Source organism: Macaca fascicularis, chromosome 5 (genome assembly GCF_037993035.2).
Source record: "Macaca fascicularis isolate 582-1 chromosome 5, T2T-MFA8v1.1".
In the NCBI taxonomy this organism is placed as follows: Eukaryota; Metazoa; Chordata; class Mammalia; order Primates; family Cercopithecidae; genus Macaca; species Macaca fascicularis.
Window position 1 is genome coordinate 115,529,210 of NC_088379.1, and position 20,956 is coordinate 115,550,165.

Below are 20,956 nucleotides of genomic sequence, written 5' to 3' on the forward strand. Positions count from 1 at the left end.
TCTGTTTCTATGGCTTTGTTCCTATTAGTGAAAGCTCAAATAAACAGAACACAATTATTTCTTCATTAGTTTATTGATTTATTCAAAAAGTTTGAGTGCCTATTATGTACAGAGGATTCTACTGTGTTATGTGGTAAGGAATATTAAAATGTTTAAAGAGCCTTTTCTTTCTCTTTTTTTTTACATGAAAACCTCCCATTTAGTAATATTTTTAAATAAAATATTTTATTGATCTTACCAATATGTCAATGCATTAGGAAATTAACAATATGTGTTGGATACATTTATTCTGCATAGACTATAGAGCATGCATGACACATGATACATGATACACATAGCAGAGAACTCTTAGAAATAAATCTAGACGTCCGTGGTAATCTATGCCCCACAAACTAATAGCTATGAGTTTAAGGTTCTCTTCCTAGTGTCTTCATTTTCTCCATGGTGAATTGCTGTATTAGACACAAGTTATACCAATGTTCCAGTCTCTGGGTTCAAATCCAAGCAGTTGTACAACTTATGTAGTGAAAACTTGGTTGTGGCAAAAAGCAATGGCAAATGATATACATGTAGTCCTTCACAATTAATAAAATACTTTCACATCTATAATTTCATTTTTTTCCCATAGTAATCCTCTGATACAGGCAGGGGAGATCCTGTGAGATGTCCAGAGAAGCGAAGCTGGTGGGGCCAGGACTGGAAACCAGGCCTCTGGCTTTCTGTCTGGTACCCTTTCCCTTTCTCCCAAGATGCCTACGTGATTCTACAACTGAGGGGCATGGCCCCTCACTACGTGTCTGTATAGTGGAGCTTGTAGCAAAGATCTGGGAAGAATAATTTGAGTGAATTCTCTTAGACATTTATGTTGGCACCTATTTCAAACTCCCATGATCTTACAGCTCTCCCAGCCTCTTGTAGCATTTCTTTCTTTCTTTTTTTTTTTAATACTTTAAGTTCTAGAGTACATGAGCACAATGTGCAAGTTTGTTACATAGGAATACATGGACCATGTTGGTTTGCTGCACCCATCAACTCGTCATTTACATTAGGTATTTCTCCCAACGCTATCCCTCCCCCAGCTGCCCACCTCCCAACAGGCCCTGGTGTGTGATATTCCCCTCCCGGTGTCCATGTGTTCTCATTGTTTAATTCCCACTTATGAGTGAGAACACGCAGTGTTTGGTTTTCTATCCTTGTGATAGTTTGCTGAGAATGATGGTTTCCAGCTTCAACCATGCCCCTGCAAAGGACGTGAACTCATCCTCTTTTATGGCGGCGTAGTATTCCATGGTGTATATGTGCCACATTTTCTTTTTCCAGTCTATTATTGATAGACATTTGGGTTGGTTCCAAGTCTTTGCTATTGTGAATAGTGCCACAATAAACATACATGTGCATGTGTCTGTATAGTAGTATGATTTATAATCCTTTGCGTACATATCCAGTAATGGGATTGCTGGGTCAAATGGTATTTCTAGTTCTAGATCCTTGAGGAATTGCCACACTGTCTTCCACAATGGTTGAACTAATTTACACTCCCACCAACAGTGTAAAAGCGTTCCCATTTTTCTCCACATCCTCTCCAGCATCTGTTGTTTCCTGACTTTTTAATGATCGCCATTCTAACTGGCATAAGATGGTATCTCACTTTGGTTTTGATTTGCATTTCTCTGATGATGAGCATTTTTTCATGTGTCTTTTGGCTGCATAAGTGCCTTCTTTTGACAAGTGTCTGTTCATATCCTTTGCCCACTTTTTGACGGGGTTGTTTGTTTTTATCTTGTAATTTTAAGTTTTTGTATATTCTGGATATTAGCCCTTTGTCAGATGGGTACATTGCAAAAATTTTCTCCCATTCTGTAGGTTGCCTGTTCACTCTGATGATAGTTTCTTTTGCTGTGCAGAAGCTCTTTAGTTTAATTAGATCCCATTTGTCAATTTTGGCTTTTGTTGCCATTGCTTTTTGTGTTTTAGACATGGAGTATTCGCTCATGCCTATGTATTGAATGGTATTGCCTAGGTTTTCTTCTAGGGTTTTTATGATTTTAGGTCTTACATTTAAGTCCTTAACCCATCTTAAATTTTTGTGTAAGGTGTAAGGAAGGTAACCACTTTCAGCTTTCTACATACGGCTAGCCAGTTTTCCCAGTACCATTTATTAAATAGGGAATTCTTTCCCTATTGCTCGTTTTTGTCAGGCTTGTCAAAGATCAGATGGTTGTAGATGTGTGGTGTTATTTCTGAGGCCTCTGTTCTGTTCCATGGGTCTATATATTTGTTTTGGTACCAGTACCATGCTGTTTTGGTTACTGTAGCCTTGTAGTATAGTTTGAAGTCAGGTGGCGTGATGCCTCCAGTTTTGTTCTTTTGGATTAGGATTGTCTTGGCAATGCGGGCTCTTTTTTGGTTCCATATGAACTTTAAAGTAGTTTTTTCCAATTCTGTGAAGAAAGTCATTGGTAGCTTGATGGGGATAGCATTGAATTTATAAATTACTTTGGGCAGTATGGCCTTTTTCATGATATTGATTCTTCCTATCCATGAGCATGAAATGTTCTTCCATTTGTTTGTGTCCTCTTTTATTTCCTTGAGGAGTGATTTGTAGTTCTCCTTGAAAAGGTCCTTCACATCCTTTCTAAGTTGGATTTCTAGGTATTTTATACTCTTTGTAGTAATTGTGAATGGGAGTTCACTCATGATTTGGCTCTCTGTTTGTCTATTATTGGTGTATAGGAATGCTTGTGATTTTTGCACATTGATTTTGTATCCTGAGAGTTTGCTGAAGTTGCTTGTCAGCTTAAAGAGAATTTGGGCTGAGATGATGGGGTTTTCTAAATATACAGTCATGTCATCTGCAAACACAGACAATTTAACGTCCATTTTTCCTAATTGAATACCCTTTATTTCTTCCTCTTGCCTGATTGCCCTGGTCAGAACTTCCAATACTATGTTGAATAGGAGTGGTGAGAGAGGACATTCTTGTCTTGTTCCAGTTTTCACAGGGAATGCTTCCTGTTTTTGCCCATTCAGTATGATATTGACTGCGGGTTTCTCACAAGTAACTTTTATTATTTTGAGATACGTTCTATCAATACCTAGTTTATTGAGAGTTTTTAGCATGAAAGGGTGTTGAATTTTGTCAAAGGCCTTTTCTGCATCTATTGGGATAATCATGTGGTTTTTGTCATTGGTTCTGTTTACGTGATGGATTATATTTATTGATTTTTGTATGTTGAATCAGTCTTGCATCTCAGGGATGAAGCCAACTCGATCATGGTGGATAAGATTTTTGATGTGCTGCTGGATCTGGTTTGCCAGTATTTTATTGAGGATTTTTGCATCGATATTCATCAGGGATATTGGCCTAAAATTCTCTTTTTCTGTTGTGTCTCTGCCAGGTTTTGGTATCAGGATGATGCTGGCCTCATAAAATGTGTTAGGGAGGATTCTCTCTTTTTCTATTGATTGGAGTAGTTTCAGAAGGAAGGGTGCCAGCTCCCCTTTGTACCTCCGGTAGAATTTGGTTGTGAATCTGTCTGGTCCTGGACTTTTTTTGGTTGGTAGGCTATTAATTATTGCCTCAATTTCAGAACCTGTTATTGGTCTACTCAGAGATTCAACTTCTTCCTGGTTTAGTCTTGGGAGGGGGTATGTGTCCAGGAACTTATCCATTTCTTCCAGATTTTCTATTTTATTTGCATAGAGGTGTTTATTGTATTCTCTAATGGTAGTTTGTATTTCTGTGGAATCAGTGGTGATATCCCCTTTATCATTTTTTATTGTGTCTATTTTTGATTCTTCTCTCTTTTCTTCTTTATCAGTCTGGCTAGCAGTCTATCTATTTTGTTAATCTTTTCAAAAAAACCATTTCCTGGATTCATTACTTTTTGAAAAGTTTTTCGTGTCTCTATCTCCTTCAGTTCTGCTCTGATCTTATTTATTTCTTGTTTTCTGCTAACTTTTGAATTTGTTTGCTCTTGCTTCACTAGTTCTTTTAATTGTGATGTTAGGGTGTCGATTTTAGATCTTTCTTGCTTTCTCTTGTGGGCATTTAGTGTATAAATTTCTGTATAAACACTGCTTTAGCTGTGTCTCAGAGATTCTGGTACATTGTGTCTTTGTTCCCATTGGTTTCAAATAACTCATTTATTTCTCCCTTAATTTCGTTATTTACCCGGTAGTCATTCAGGAGAAGGTTGTTCAGTTTCCATGTAGTTGTGGGATTTTGAGTGAGTTTCTTCATCCTGAGTTCTAATTTGATTGGACTGTGGTCTGAGAGACTGTTACGATTTCCATTCTTTTGCATTTGCTGAGAAGTGTTTTACTTCCAATTATGTGGTCAATTTTAGAATAAGTGTGATGTGGTGCTGAGAAGAATGTGTATTCTGTTGATTTGGGGTGGAGAGTTCTGTAGATGTCTATTAGGTCTGCTTGGTCCAGAGCTGAGTTCAAGTTCTGAATATCCTTGTTAATTTTCTTTCTCGTTGCTATGTCTAATATTGACAGTGGGGTGTTACTGTCTCCCACTTTTATTGTGTGGGAGTCTAAGTCTCTTTGTAGGTCTCTAAGAACTTGCTTTATGAATCTGGGTGCTCCTGTATTGGGTGTATGTACAATTAGGATAGTTAGCTCTTCTTGTTGCATTGATCCCTTTACCATTATGTAATGGCCTTCTTTGTCTCTTTTGATCTTTGTTGGCTTCAAGTCTGCTTTATCAGAGACCAGGATTGCAACCCCAGATTTTTTTTTTTCTTTCTTCCCTTTTGCTTGGTAGATCTTCCTCCATCCCTTTATTTTGAGCCTATGTGTGACTTTGCACATGAGATGGATCTCCCAAATACAGCACATTGATGGGTCTTGACTCTTTATCCAATTTGCCAGTCTGTGTATTTTAATTGGGGCATTTAGCCTATTTACATTTAAGGTTAATATTGTTGTGTGTGAATTTGATCCTGTCATTGTGATGTTAGCTGGTTCTTCGCCCGTTAATTGTTGCAGTTTCTTCCTAGCATTGATGGTCTTTACCATTTGACATGTTTTTGCAGTGACTGGTACCAGTTCTTCCTTTCCATGTTTAGTGCTTCCTTCAGGAGCTCTTGTAAGGCAGGCCTGGTGGTGACAAAGTCTCTCAGCATTTGGTTGTCTGTAAAGGATTTTATTTCTCCTTCGCTTATGAAGCTTAGTTTGGCTGCATATGAAATTTTGGGTTGAAAATTCTTTTCTTCAAGAATGTTGAATATTGGCCCCCACTCTCTTCTGGCTTGTATGGTTTCTGCAGAGAGATCCACTGTTAGTCTGACGGGCTTCCCTTTGTGGGTAACTCGACCTTTCTCTCTGGCTGCCCTTAATATTTTTTCCTTCATTTCAACCTTGGTGAATCTGATAATTATATGTCTTGGGGTTATTCTTCTCGAGGAGTATCTTTGGGGTATTCTCTGTATTTCCTGAATTTGAAAGTTGGCCTGTCTTGCTAGGTTGGGGATATTCTCCTGGATAATATCCTGAAGAGTGTTTTCTAACTTGGTTCCATTCTCCCTGTCACTTTCAGGTACAACAATCAAATGTAGATTTGATCTTTTCACATAGTTCCATATTTCTTGGAGGTTTTGTTTGTTTCTTTTCACTCTTTTTTTCTAATCTTGTCTTTTTTTTTTTTTTTTTTTTGAGACAGAGTCTCGCTCTGTCACCCAGGCTGGAGTGCAGTGGCTGGATCTCAGCTCACTGCAAGCTCCACCTCCCAGGTTTATGCCATTCTCCTGCCTCAGCCTCCCGAGTAGCTGGGACTACAGGCGCCCGCCACCTCGCCCAGCTAGTTTTTTGTATTTTTTAGTAGAGATGGGGTTTCACCGTGCTAGCCAGGATGGTCTCGATCTCCTGACCTCGTGATTCGCCCGTCTCGGCCTCCCAAAGTGCTGGGATTACAGGCGTGAGCCACCGCGCCCGGCCCTAATCTTGTCTTCTTGCTTTATTTCATTAATTTGATCTTCAATCACTGACATCCTTTCTTCCACTCAATTGAATTGACTGTTGAAGCTTGTGCATGTATCACAAAGTTATTGTGCTGTGGTTTTGAGCTCCATCAGGTCATTTAAGCTCTTCTCTATGCTGGTTATTCTAGTTAGCCATTTGCCTAACCGTTTTTCAAGGTTTTTAGCTTCCTTGCAATGGGTTAGACCATGCTCCTTTAGCTTGGAGAAGTTTGTTATTACTAATCTTCTGAAGCCTACTCCTGTCAACTCATCAAACTCATTCTCTGTCCAGTTTTGTTCCTTTGCTGGCAAGGAATTGTGTTCCTTTGGAAAAGAAGAGGTATTCTGGCTTTTGGAATTTTCAGCCTTTCTGCTCTGGTTTCTCCCCATCTTAGTGGTTTTATCTACCTTTGGTCTTTGATGTTGGTGACCTACGGATGGGGTTTTGATGTGGATGTCCTTTCTGTTGATGTTGATGCTATTCCTTTCTGTTTGTTAATTTTCCTTCTGACAGACAGGCCCCTCAGCTACAGGTCTGATGGAGTTTGCTGGAGGTCCACTCCAGACCTTGTTTGCCTGGGTATCACCAGGAGGCTGCAGAAGAGCAAATGTTGCTGCCTGATTCTTCCTCAGGAAGCTTTGTCCCAGAGGGGCACCCACCTGTATGAGGTGTTTGTTGGCCCCTACTGGGAGGTGTCTCCCAGTAGGTCTACACAGGCTCAGGGACCCACTTGAGGAGGCAGTATGTCCGTTAATGGATCTCAAATGCTGTGCTGGGAAAACCACTGCTCTCTTCAGAGTTGTCAGGCAGGGATGTTTAAGTCTGTAGAAGTGTCTGCTGCCTTTTGTTCAGATATGCCCTGCCTCCAGAAGTGGAATCTAGAGAGGCAGTAGGCTTTGTTGAGCTGTGGTGGGTTCTGCCCAGTTCGAGCTTCCCTGCTTCTTTGTTTACACTGTGAGCATAGAAATACCTAATCAAGCCTCAGCAATGGTGGTGTCCCTCCCCCCCCCCCCACCAAGCTTTAGCATCCAAGGTTGATCTCAGACTGCTGTGCTAGCAGTGAGCAAGGCTCCGTGTGTATGAGACCTGCCAAGCCAGGCAGGGGAGGCAATCTCCTGGCCTGCTTGTTGCAAAGACCATGGGAAAAGCACAGTATTTGGACAAGAGTGTACGGTTCTTCCGGGTACAGTCACTCATGACTTCCCTTGTCTAGGAAAATGAAATCTCCTGACTGCTTGCACTTCCTGGGTGAGGCAACGCCCCACCCTGCTTTTGCTCACCCTCTGTAGGCTGCACCCACTGTCCAACCAGTCCCAGTGAGATGAACCAGGTACTTCAGTTGGAAATGCAGAAATCACCTGTCTTCTGTGTCGATCTTGCTGGGAGCTGTAGACTTGAGCTATTCCTATTCAGCCATCTAGGAAGCGCCAGCCCTCTTGTAGCTTTAATTCAATTTACTCTCCAAAGTGGAATTAGTGTTTTCTGACTCTAGAACATAGTCCCTGAGTAAAAGGATGTTAACCCATCATTTTGTTCAATGCTTACAATAAACACATTTATTAAGTCATATTAAGGCATTACTTTTAATGATAAAACAGAATGGAGTAAGCCCAGCACAGAAGCAATAATATGTTAGAATTCCCCTCTGTTCCCCATTCACCCCAGTGATTCTGTCATTTTCTAAAGGCAGAGTGGCCCAAGCTTCCTCACACTTGGTCAAGAGAGAGAGACCAAGGAAACTAACTTGACTTGATGAAACGAATTTCATCCTCTGGTGTCATCTCAGAGCATCAAAGGCAAGCTGTGTGTGGTGTCTGTCAGTAATTAGTGGTGAGGTTTCCCAAGAAGGGATCAGGTTCCCAAGTAGATATCGAATACTGGGGCATCAAAGTTGGTAGGTGGCCATCACCTAGAACAGGAGAGGACCCCAGGTACAGGATTAGGGTACCAAGCAAGGCCTTACAGGCACCAAGAAATCCAGTGAGGTTTGCCACCCAGATTTAGCAAATAAAAATGAAAAGTGCCTAGTTAAATTTGAATTTCAGGTAAATAGAGAACAAATTTTTAGTGTATGTCCCATGCAATATATATGGAATTCAAATTTATCTGGACATCCTGTATTTATGTGGCAAAGCTAACAGGGTCAAAAAATTTCAGAACCTTTATAGGATTTTGAAATTGAAACAACGTTTCAATTTTTCCTGCTTCCATGTAAGACCTTTTAGTTTTCACTATCATCTTCTAGGTCATTATGCTGAAGTCTCTGGTCGTAGGTAAGACCCAAGGAGTCCATTCCCAAAATGATAATATCTGTAATTTTAGTTCTAATTTACATAATTAAATTTTACACTTATATAGATCCTTTCCACATTAGTATATGGTGGGTGGTTTCTTTTTGAACATAAAAAGGTATTTTATGGATAAAGAGTAAAAAGTGTCTTTCTCTTCAGATAGTTCATTTTTCATAATTTACCAGTGTTCATGTCTTATAATCAGTTTGTGGAGAAGACAATTTACAAAATGAAGTGTGAATATCTATAGGAACTCTTTATTATCTATACAATAGACTTTATTTTAAACAGAAAACCAGTAATTAAAAATTATTTCTGCTTGTGTTGGTTGTCCTTGGGAAGTATTTTGTTTAAATGAGATAAAATATTGAAAGTATACAGTTTGGTCTCTTTCTTCCCACCCAGGTCCTGCACCCTTCTTAATTTTCTCCCACGGAAATAGTATCTTTAGGATTGACACGGAAGGAACCAATTATGAGCCATTGGTGGTGGATGCTGGTGTCTCAGTGATCATGGATTTTCATTATAAAGAGAAAACAATCTATTGGGTGGATTTAGAAAGACAACTTTTGCAAAGAGTTTTTCTGAATGGGTCAAGGCAAGAGGTAAAATACCATTACCTGCAGTGTTTGAGCTGTTTTTGTACAGGCTGACAAATATAATATATTGAATTCTTAATGTATAGATAAATGAAAATTATATTACAATTTAAGTGTGTGTCTGCTAAATATAGGCGTTTATTTAATCTACATATGTGGTAGTATATTATTGAGTAAGTCCACACATTGATATTCTTCAGAAGCCCCAAAATGAGAAAGTGAAGATATGAATGTAATTTTGAAAATATCTGTTTATTAAATCAGATCACCATTTTATGAAGATAGATTATTTGCATGATTATTTCTTGCTATTTGTAAGGTACCCCAGTAGTTCTCAGATGGGGGGCAGTTTTTCCCTGAGGGAACAATTGGCAGTGTCTGGAAACATTTTTGGTTGTCACAAGTGGATGAGGTAGGAAGGTGGAGACGATAAAGGCATCTAGTGGGGAAAGGCCTGGGATGCTGCAAAACATCTCACACTGTGCAGAACAGCCCCAGAATAAAGAATTATCCAGCCCGGAATGTCATTAGTGCTGAAGTTGAGAGACCCTGTTTTATCTGTATAAAATCTCCATCATGGGTGTTGGCACCTGACATGTAGAAAGAAAACTTTTCTTCTTTTTATTCTCACAGTGGTTGCACTTTGGAAAAAAATAATATAGCAGATGACAGATACAAGGTACTTTACTTCAAGTACATACCAAAGATCCTTAATCTTTCTATTTAGCTGGTAGAACCCTTATATGAGTCCCAGGAGGAATGTTTCTCTCAATTCGGTGATGGATTACAAAGATCATGTGCCTAGAGAAATTTTAAGAGTTGATTTCTCAACACAAAGTGCACAATTTTTTTTTGTTTTTTAGCCAAATCTTTCTCTTTCCAATTATTCTTAAAAGCTTCAGTTAGGTGCTAATCTGTTTTACCACATCTCTAATACTTGCTAATCTCACTTTTAACAAGGATGGCTACTCATTATCCTCCAGACATGTGGTAGTATAGTTTCAAACTCTTGAGTCTAAGAATCTGAAGGGTTTCCTATCAAGAACATGGAAAAACTTAAAATAGTTGTGAATTTATGTCAAGTCATTAGGAAAGGATCAGCCTGATGCCTAAAATTCCATCCCTATATTCCTTCCTTTGGGTTAAAACATTGCTTATAAAGGACAACTGTTAAAATGCAAACAATTTGCCTGGGTGAGCTAGTTTATGAATGTATTAGGTTGGTGCAAAGGTAATTGCGGTTTTGGCCATTATTTTCAATGGTAAAATAAGTTGGCTAGATTTATTTACATGAGATGTAGAAATAGCACAGGCTCATGAGATTATGCAATTTCAGCCCAACTCTGATTTCAATGATGTCACCTGGGTAGCTGGATGTCGGCCATGGTGGAATATTTACACCATGAAAATCTTCAACAGTTCAAATTGGGGCTTCTGCCTACCTCGCAACCTCCATTCCCCAAGAAGACCAGCTTACCTGCCCTTGGCTGAAATTAAGAGATGAAAAGTTTTGGTTGGGCATTTTTATCATGAAAGAGCTGGGAATACAGCCCAAGGCGCATAAAAAGACGCCCTGCTACTCTCATGTCACAGTGTGAGGGCATGAAGGACTGTGGAAAGGAAGAAGGCCTATTGGAGGAAGAGGGCCAGAAGAATAAAGGCCATAATGAGAAATTCATCAAGTTCATGTCTGTAAGCTCAAACTCCAAGGAAATCTTGCAGAGCTTGGAATTGAGTTCAGTTGAAGATCTGGAAAGTTCCATTAGCAAATGGAATGGAATAAGCTGTCTTCACGGTTGCAGCAAAATTTCACTATTACTGTAGTTGAAATGATTAATACATGATGGTTGGCTGCCTAGTTTAAATAGTGTGTAGGATAATTTTTAGTTTCAAAGCTATGATATAAATACTATTTCCAGAAATATTTACTTAGGGGTCGCAGGAGGTTTAATAATGCTGCATCAAAACAAAGACACCATATCTGTGACTACTTTATTATTTAAACAATTTTGGAAATGCATAAAGATGACAAGTTCTTAAAAGAATAGACTTTTTATATATAACAATTAAAATAATTTTGTTGTGAATGGGGAAATATTAATAATAATTTTAAAATTTGATTTTGCAGAGAGTATGTAATATAGAGAAAAATGTTTCTGGAATGGCAATAAATTGGATAAATGAAGAAGTTATTTGGTCAAATCAACAGGAAGGAATCATTACAGTAACAGATATGAAAGGAAATAATTCCCACGTTCTTTTAAGTGCTTTAAAATATCCTGCAAATATAGCAGTTGATCCAGTAGAAAGGTAAATTCTGCTGTATTCAGACATTGAAATATATTTACAAATCTAGTGAAGATTGATAGAATTATAACATTTTAAATTCAAAGGGGTCCTCTCACTGAGACCAAAGCTCTCTTTGTAGCACACAGGCACCATTTTCTATAGGACAATTGCCTGCATTTCAACTGAGACAGGATCCCTTCATAAATATTCCTAACTATCATGGTTTTCTGCTATAGAGACATAATTCCCCTTCTAACTTGAAATTGCTTGTAATGTTACAATAGGGCAGTGTTTGCTTGTTGAATACATTTCCATTCAAAAAAGTCAAACTTGCCCTGTGCAGGAGCTGCTGAAACATTGAGAGAGTTGGCCATTTAAGGCACTATACGTTCATTTTTGGGTCTATGTAATGTGTTTTCCCTCAGGTTTATATTTTGGTCTTCAGAGGTGGCTGGCAGCCTTTACAGAGCAGATCTTGATGGTGTGGAAGTGAAGTCTCTGTTAGAGACATCAGAGAAAATAACGGCTGTGTCATTGGATGTGCTTGATAAGCGGCTGTTTTGGATTCAGTACAGCAGAGAAGGAAGCAATTCTCTTATTTGCTCCTGTGATTATGATGGAGGTTCTGTCCATGTTAGTAAACATCCAACACAGTAAGTTTTACTCTTGGTATAAAATAAAACAGTTGTCGTTTGAAGTCCACAAGATAAATTAATTTTACTTTTGTCAACAGAACTGGTATAGTAGTTTAGGCCATAGATTTTGAATCCAAAAGACTTGAGTTCAAGCTCCAGATTGAACTCATCTGTTAGATGAGTGACTTTGAGTAGGTTCTATAACTTCTCTTATCCTCAGTTTCCTTTAATGTGAGGATAATCATAGCATCTCTCTCTTGGGATTATTGTGAAGGGAAAGTAAATGAATATAAACAAAAATAATTAACAGAGTATTTGGCACGTAATAAGTTCTCACATGTTGATCATAGTTATTCTTTTTGGAATTATTATGTTATATATATTTTTATATTTCATTGGTTTGCTATCATGCCAGCAACTGACTTTCCAGCTTTGTGGCAAAAGGCAGAAATTAGTCATGTGAAATTGATGTCACTAGAAACCCATTCTTACCCGGTTCCTATGTTCTTCCCCATTTTCATCACACTTATTGGATGACTAAAAGATTAATGAGATAATGGATCTGGAGCTAGAAATTATATCTTATTAGCTCAGAGTATGATGACATAAATAAAATTTTAAACTTAATATACTTTTCTAAACGTAAATGAGAAACAATGGAAAAGGTAGGTAGTTAAAACTTAGACAATAAATTGAAATGAAGTAAAACTCTAATAAGCCAAGGAACAAATGTTCTATTGTTCTTTTTTCTTTTGTGGTTGCTTTTTAGGCACAATTTGTTTGCAATGTCCCTTTTTGGTGACCATGTCTTCTATTCAACATGGAAAACGAGGACAATTTGGATAGCCAACAAACACACTGGAAAGGACATGGTTAGAATTAACCTCCATCCATCATTTGTACCACCTGGTGAACTGAAAGTAGTGCATCCACTTGCACAGCCCAAGGCAGAAGATGATGCTCGGGAGTGTGGTGAGTCATCATTGACCTTGTGCGGGGCCTGACACATAGTTTCCACCCATTTACCTGCTTGAGCCAGACAATGAGGGCTTGTAGGGGGAAAAATGTTTTTTTCTTCAACCCTCATATATTCTTAGTTATAACAGACCCCTGTAAGAAAAGGCAGATTAACAGGAGAAAAACAAATAGAAGTCCAGCAATGGTGGCTCACACTTGTAATCTCTGCACTTTGGAAGGCTGAGGTGGGAGGATTGCTTGAGGCCAGGAGTTTGAGACCAGCCTGGACAACACAGCAAGACTCTGTCTCAAAAAAAGAAAGAAAGAAAGAAAGAAAGAAAGAAAGAAAGAAAGAAAGAAAGAAAGAAAGAAAGAAAGAAAGAAAGAAAGGAAGGAAGGAAGGAAGGAAGGAAGGAAGGAAGGAAGGAAGGAAGGAAGGAAAGAAGGAAAGACGGAAGGAAAGGAAGAAAGGAAGAAAGAAAGAAAGAGAAAGAAAGAAAGAAAGAAAGGAAGGAAGGAAGAAAGAAAGAATAACAAATAGAAAAGGATTAGCATGCACATTTGTATATACATGGGAGAAACCTGGGGAAGTAGTAGCTCTCAAAGAAGTGGCTTTAAATGCCAGCTTATGTAGTATCTTTAATAAAGAACAGTAAATTTTTAGAGAAGTGACAAGACAGAGGAAAAGGACTTTGAGTTTCTATGGGCAGCAAGTTGGGGGAAGGCAAATAAATGGCAGCTAAATGCTAGTTAATAAAGCTTGTTGGCTGGGCATGGTGGCTCACGCCTGTAATCCCAGCACTTTGGGAGGCCGAGGCAGGTAGATCACAAGGTCAGGAGATGGAGACCATCCTGGCTAACATGGTGAAACCCCATCTCTACTAAAAATACAAAAAAATTAGCTGGATGTGGTGGTGGGCGCCTGTAGTCCCAGCTACTTGGGAGGCAGGAGAATGGCGTGAACCCAGGAGGTGGAGCTTTCTGTGAGCCAAGATTGCACCACTGCACTCCAGCCTGGGCAACAGAGCAAGACTCTGTCTCAAAAAATAATAAATAAATAAATAAAAATAAATTAAAAATAAAGCTTGTTAATGTAGATACCTCCGCAGCCATTGCGAGGCCATAAGGATCTAAAGTTGTCTTCAGTGGTTAACTTTTGTGATTCCTGGTAGAGATGGGGTACCTATTGTCTTTGTAAATCTGTGTCTTGCATTTAGGCAAATAGAGATAGCTTTTCTGTATCTATTTCTTTTTAATTGTTTGAAGCTCAACAATCTTTCCTATTTTGGAGTGGCATATTCTGGGATCTACAGGGCCATCTCTGATTTTTCCTACTGTCGCACCCCCAATTTCTAATCCAACACCAAATCCATTCCATTCTACCTTCTATATACTTTTCAAATGTCCACTTCTCTTCTCTACTGCCACTGCCATAGTCTAAACAGACAGGCACTTTTTGTTTCGCCTACTACAGTAGCCGCTCAACTGATCCTTCTGTTTTCTGAATCTGATCTATTCATTCTCCTACACAAAATCTGTCAAAAGCTTTTCTTTGCACTTAGGTTGAAGTTCAGCATTTTACCAGTCTCGTCAATATTTGACCAACCTGCTCTAGTGATCTCTGCCCTCACTAGAATTTAGTGCAAGTCTTGCTATAACTCCTCAAACATGCTAATCTCCTTCATTCCTTTAGGGTTTTGCAGACACTCTTCCTTGGCTTAGACTTCTCTTCAGTTCTGAGCTTAAATGTCATGTCCTCAGATAGGTCTTCTCTGATAAGCCAATCAAAATAGGCCCCTTCACCTCTTACTTTTTTCATAGTACACCTTTCATTGAACCCATCGCGAGGTGTAACTACATACACATTTGCTTTCTTTGGATTCTCTCTCCCATTTGATTGTAAGTGCCATACAGGTAGAAACCATGTATATTTTGTTTGCTTTTTTTAGCCACCATATATACAGTAGGTATTTATAAATAAATTTTAGATGGTAAATATTAGTGAAAAGAATAAGTGATTGACTGAATCTAGTCACAGTCCCAAATTTCCACCTGTAAATGTGGTCTTCTCTGTTTGAATTTTTTTTTAATCTGTAAGGTATTATTTATTAAGATCTTAAGCCTCACCCCTGAACTCAAATGGGATGGGATAAGGAGTAAGGAAAGAGGTTACAGGAGGCAGAAAACAAAGCCCAGCTCTTCCAAGCTCACCACCTAGCCAAGGTCTTCGAATTCCTGAGGGAACCCAGGGCTGGAGGCTGGGCTGCAGGAAGGCAGCATTCCTGGGAGGTTCCAAGTTCTGGGCAGGGGTACAGAGCTGTTGCATGTGTGGGGGGTGGGGTAAGGGAAAGGCTCCAGAGCTACTTTCGTTCACATCTTCAACTATTCTCTCTTCCACTTGCACGTTCATCTCACCATTCCTGACCCAGCCAGCCCCCTATCACTGAGTACTGCTGCTGCTCCTGCTGGTCCTCTCCTCTCTAAATCCACCTGCCCACTGGCATCTAGCTCCTCCTCCAGCCACACCCACACTCACTCATCCCCTTCCTCACAATGACTGCACCCAAAAGACACTGTACTGGGGAACCCGGCTTGGTCACTCAGATGTTAACTAAAGGCCCAAGGGAATGTGCTGGACAAGGTCCCCCCACCCCCAAGACCAAGGACCCTAGGTTTTCCTTGCCCTGGAGGGAGCCAGACACGGGAACAGGGGAGAGGGTGGAGATGGGGTAACCAGTCCACAGGTCTGCAACCCTCAAACAAACAAACAAACAAACAAACAAACAAACAAACAAAAAAAACCCTACAGACAACTCTCAGAACTAGCAAATAAGGGCCCAAAGCCATTTCCAACCATCCCCACTCATTTTTTTCTCCAGACAATGGTCCAGCCATCTTCCACTATATCCTCTTCCTTAATAGTCTGAGCGTCTGGATCAGAGGGTTCAGGCTGGGAGCAGACCCCATCTGTGGCAGCCCCATCATTCGGAGCTGTGACCTCCATGTCTTCCACACTGTCCACATCATCTTCATCCTCATCAGTCTCTCTAGCTGTTTTCAGTGCAGTAGCTGTGACCTTGCGTTTTCTTTGAGTAATGCGAGAGGCCATCTCCCTCAGAGCAGCCCCATCGCCCCTCTGGAAGTGGTGGAACATGGTCTGCAGTTGCTGGCTCACCTTGGGCAGACTCCCATCTTCCACAATTGTATCAAACTCGTTGGTCAACAGCTCTCCAGGGAAGTCTTCCACCTCATCTAGCTCCAAGTCAGCATTGCGCATGAAGTAATCCTCCACTGCACCCCCCAGCCACTTGGCCTTCTCCTGGCTGTGCACACCCCCGAAGCCATTCTCCACAGTGATCTGCAAGGCCGGCCAGGCCTCCAGGGCCGCGCAGACCCCAGCCCGGAAAAGAGCTCGCGCATCTTCTGCAGCGCCCGCCATTATCCGGCCCCGGTCCCTGAATTCTTTACCATGTAATTGTTTTTAAAAAGTTTTTAGGCCTGTAATCCCAGCATTTTGGGAGGCCTAGGCAGACAGATCGCTTGAGGTCAGGAGTTCGAGACCAGTCTGGCCAACATGGCAAAACCCTGTCTCTACAAAAAATACAAAAATTAGCCGGGCATGGTGGCGCATGCCTGTAGTCCCAGCTATTTGGGAGGCTGAGGCAGGAGGATCGCTTGAACCCAGGACATGGAGGCTGCAGTGAGCCAAGATCGCTCCACTGCACTCCAGACTGGGTGACAGAGTGAGACTCTGTCTCAAATTAAAATTTAAAAAAAAAAAATTGTTAGGCTTTTGTGAAATACCACAAGGAGCCTACAGAAAAAAAAAGTTGTCAGGTTTAAAAAATTTGTTATGATCGTTAGGCTGCTCAATGTACCTCGTGAATGATGTGCCACTAACATCTCGCCTTTATGTAAAAGTTTTATTTCAAGAAGGTTTTAAAATAGATTTAATGTTAGCCTTAAATAGCTCTCTGAAGTACAGAAATAGAGATAGAATTGTTTATATCTTCTACTTTCTTTCTTTCTTTCTTTCTTTTTTTTTTTTTTGAGATGGAGTCTTACTCTGTCACCCAGGCTGGAGTGCAGTGGTGCGATCTCACTTTAATTCACAAAGCTAGAGTTGTGGGAAACAGCTCAACTGTGGGTTCTAGCACCACATTAAATAGCAACAACCTAGTGGCAATGCTATAAAATAGATGGGTGAATCCATAATAGTAGTGTAGATCGTCTACACATAAAGGTAGTGAATCTGATACACTGCCACATACCTTCCATGGGAAATTTCAACTCAAGCTGTCTTCACATACAACTCATTGTCTGAGTGGTGATGACTCACAACAAAATCATAACCAATAACCATTATGAACAAGTATTTACTGAGTCCCAGTGTTTACTGAGTCCCATTCACAGTAATTAGAGATATGTCTGCCATCATCATCACCCTCTCTTACATTTATATGTCACCTCCGAATTTTCAAAGTGTTTTCATGGGCTTTAGTTTATCGGTTTGTCACAGCAATGTTGTGAGACAGGAAGGGTAGGAATAATTGTACTCATTTCATAATTGAGAGACCTGAAGAAATAGATCATCTTTTTCATGATTACATAGCTAGTTAATGATGAATGTGGGAGAAAATGTCCTATCATCAATCTCTCAGTTTAGTGTTCTTTCTACCATAAATATATTGTGTCTTCAGAGCCCCTCACTACTTAGCCTCTGTGACAGGGAGTTCAAATAGGATAACTGAAAGCGTGAATTTCAGAAGAAAATCTACAATGATTCACTAAAGAGCAGTCCCAAACAATGTGGCAAGTAATAGAATTTGATTGGAAAGCCTCTGCCAGCTGCAGAGCCACAGATAAACCTGGAACCCGGAAGACAATTGGTATTGGAGATTGGCTTAGGTTACTGACCAAAAGATGCGCTTCACACATACTCCAAGTGCAAAGGACTTTTGATTTCAGGGGCACTGTTATTTTGGCGATTATTGATTTGGTTTAAATTGTTTTAGTGTCTTAGAAAGCAGGAGCTCTTTACCTGTGATGTAGGGCCTGTGGATCTATTGATTTTAGGGTTAGATGAAAAAATATGCACTGTTCCACCTAGGGAGATGGTATATAAATTTTATCAGGTTTTCAATGTGTCTGACATCCTTCAGATTTTTTTTTTTTTTTTTTTTTTTTTTTTTTTGAGACGAAGTCTGGCTCTGTTGCCCAGGCTGGAGTGCAATGGTGCGATCTCAGCTCACTGCAACCTCCATCTCCTGGCATCAAGCAATCCTCCTGCCTCAGCCTCCTGAGTAGCTGGGATTACAGGCGTGCATCACCACATCTGGCTAATTTTGTTGTATTTTTGGTAGATGTGGGGTTTCACCATATCGCCCAGGCTGGTCTCAAACTCCTGAGCTCAAGCAATCTGTCTGCCTAAGCCTCCCAAAGTCCTGGGGTTACAGGCATGAGCCACTGTGCCCAGCCTATCCTTCAGATGTAAAGACATACTTCTCTAGAGGCTGGTTAGTTCCTCATGGATATTATGCCTAAATTGCAGCTCCTCTGGTGATCTGGAAGGTAGTACTTTGCTTTACAAAGCATTTAGTAGTGAAGCTACTTCAGTGAAGAAATAACAGAAAAATCATATAATCTGGTTGATATTATTTTTGTTATAAAATATAAATATTTATACAAATATGAATATCAATAAACTTACTTCTTGCAAAATGCGTAAGCTATCATTTATCAAAGCATGTTATACAAAACTCTAGTATTTTTTTGAGACAGTCTCTCGCTTTATTGCTGAGGCTGGAGTGCAGTGGTGCAATCTCAGCTCATTGCAACCTCCGCTTTCTGGGTTTTAAGCAATTCTCTCTGCCTCAGCCTCCTGAGTCACTGGGATTGCAGGCACCCACCACCATGCCCAGCTAATTTGTATTTTTAGTAGAGACGGGGTTTTGCCATATTGGCCAGGCTGGTCTTAAACTCTTGACCTCAGGTGATCCACCCGCCCTTGACCTCTCAAAGTGCTGGGATTACAGGCATGAGCCACAGTGCCTGGCCTCAAAACTCTAGTTCTATGGGATTTAATGAGGTTACTTAGGAGAAAAAACCTTTCGGGGTCAAGCAATTTAGAGATGGTGTGTTCAATAAAGTTGAATGAGTTTTTTCTCAAGTGGAATTTCTCAGAACCATTCATATGGTTATGTGCATCCTTACTCTCTAACAGTGACACAACCCATGTCATTTTTCTGTTTTATTTCCTATGCAGCAGCCCACAGGACTCTTGAATCTATTATTTGTAGTTCAGACCTCTTTTCTGGGGGGGGGGGGGGCTCTAGAGAAATTTTTTTTAAAAAGGACTCAGGCATAATGAGTGTCAGGCTGCAAAGATCTGCTGCAGAGTTAAGCTACAGAGACAATTGACTTTAAACATGGGAATTTATTCATAATATACAAAAAGGAGCAGCCCTGGTGAAGACTGCCTGGCCAAGGCAAGGCAGGGGTTTGCAAAAGGCAAAGCCACAGAACTTGACGTGGAAGATTTGTTTGTTGGTTTGAACAAGTCCTTGGCTTGTAGATTCAGGTTGTCTCATTCTGGAGGAGCTTCATGCTGCAGATATATCTGCATGCTGCACCCCAAGTCCAAGTAATAGAGCCACAGTTTTACCATCAGGCTGTTTTCTGATGATCTGACCAGTTTCCTAAAGAGCAGTTGTGCTGGTCCTTCTTCTGGACCATGTCTGCTTGCTGTCTGCACCTTCCAAGCTCAGGGTCCTGCAGGGGGCCCATAAAATGCATGTGTTTGGGCTCAGTAAAAATATCCTTATCAAGGCCCTTATAATTATCTGCCTTGTAAGCATGTCTACTTGGATTTCTTCCAAGTGTTTCAGACTCAAAGAAAATAACTGACCTAGCAACTTTCACCTCCCTCTTCCCCAGCTCCTCTCCCTCTAGTGTAATCAACTCAGTGAATGGCGTCACTCTCCACCCCATCTCCCAAAGCAAAAACCAAGGAGTTGCCTGTTCCTTCGTCTTCCTCACTCTCATCCCATGAAATCAATCTCTGCATCCCAACAATTCTACCCTTTACGATCTAACCACTGTGCCCTTCCCACAGGTTTCTCTCTCCAGCATCTTCCTGCCTAGTATCCCTGTCTCCATTTTCTCTGCTGCAGGGAGCATAATCCCTCAAAAAGAAGGCCCAGTCATGTCACTGTTTGATTAAAATTTGCTGACAATTCCCAACCACCAATAATTAAAGTGTAGTCTCTTCCTCAGGTTCACCAAGTCTTCTGCTCATTTCTCAGCTTCTTCTCTCAACCCTTGTTTGTATTACATTCTCTGTTGCAACCATTCTCAAAGATGTACTTTCCTTTCATGAGGTACACTTGCTCTCTTCTCCAGCCTGGTCTGCATACTCAGGAACTCGCCACCTCTGTCCCTTCACTGGCTGTCTCCCCTCATTCTTTGAGAAACAGGTCCAAAGTGACTTCCTTCAGGAACACCTTCCTTGATCCACTGTGAGCCAAAGTTAGCTGTTCCAGAGAATGTGTTCTCGGCGAATTTCCCCAATCATATGACACTTACCATGCTTTGCTGTAGTTGTCTGTCTTTTTATATTCCTTAGTCCTTGGAGGACAGAGAATACAACTCTCCATTGCATTCCCAATGCCTAAACGACTTTAATAAACAAGAGTTGAAAAAACAAGCGAGCCAGGCACGGTGGCTCACACCTGTAATCCCAGCACCTTGGGGGGCTAAGGCGGGTGGATCACCTGAGGTCAGGAGTTTGAGGCCAGCCTGGCCAACATGGTGAAACCCTGTCTCTACTGAAAAAATAAAATAAAATAAAATACAAAAAGTAGCTGCGTGTGGTGGCGTCCACCTGTAATCCCAGCTGTTTGGGAGGCTGAGGCAGGAGAACCACTTGAACTCGGGAGGCAGAGGTTGCAGTGAGCCAAGATCAGGCCACTGCACTCTAGTCTGGGCAACAGAGCAAGACTCCGTCTCAAACCCCACCCACCCCGGAACAAAAAACCAAGCGAAAAAAAATTCTTTGGCACTCTATCTCCTAAATAATATAGTAAGGAACAAGTTTTAAAGATATGTGATATCTGAGTACATAGGTTTTTGTTTTTGTTGTCTGTTTGTTTCAATTGGAATTTGAAATAACCCATCTAAGTACATGCAACTTCTTGGCTCACAGAGATACCATAAT

General features: G+C 40.5%; 1 protein-coding gene and 1 pseudogene across 26 annotated transcripts in view; one reads left to right on the forward strand and one right to left on the reverse strand.

Moving 5' to 3' along the window:
- The window catches only part of EGF (epidermal growth factor), a 100,409-nt gene that overhangs the window by 18,989 nt on the left and 60,464 nt on the right, over nt 1-20,956 (forward strand). For 23 of the 26 annotated variants that reach the window (XR_012435021.1, XR_012435023.1, XR_012435022.1 and 20 more), the window contains exons 2-5: nt 8,667-8,866; nt 10,989-11,170; nt 11,575-11,802; nt 12,554-12,756. Coding sequence is in view for 21 of the 26 variants with exons in the window: in XM_005555679.4 (XP_005555736.3) it covers nt 8,667-8,866; nt 10,989-11,170; nt 11,575-11,802; nt 12,554-12,756 (813 nt within the window). In the remaining 5 variants the exon portion in view is untranslated. The remainder of the gene's footprint in view (nt 1-8,666; nt 8,867-10,988; nt 11,171-11,574; nt 11,803-12,553; nt 12,757-20,956) is intronic. The other 3 variants (XM_074040305.1, XM_074040306.1, XM_074040308.1) reach the window with 1 other exon arrangement.
- On the reverse strand, nt 14,821-16,197 carry LOC102123035 (pre-rRNA-processing protein TSR2 homolog pseudogene; annotated as a pseudogene).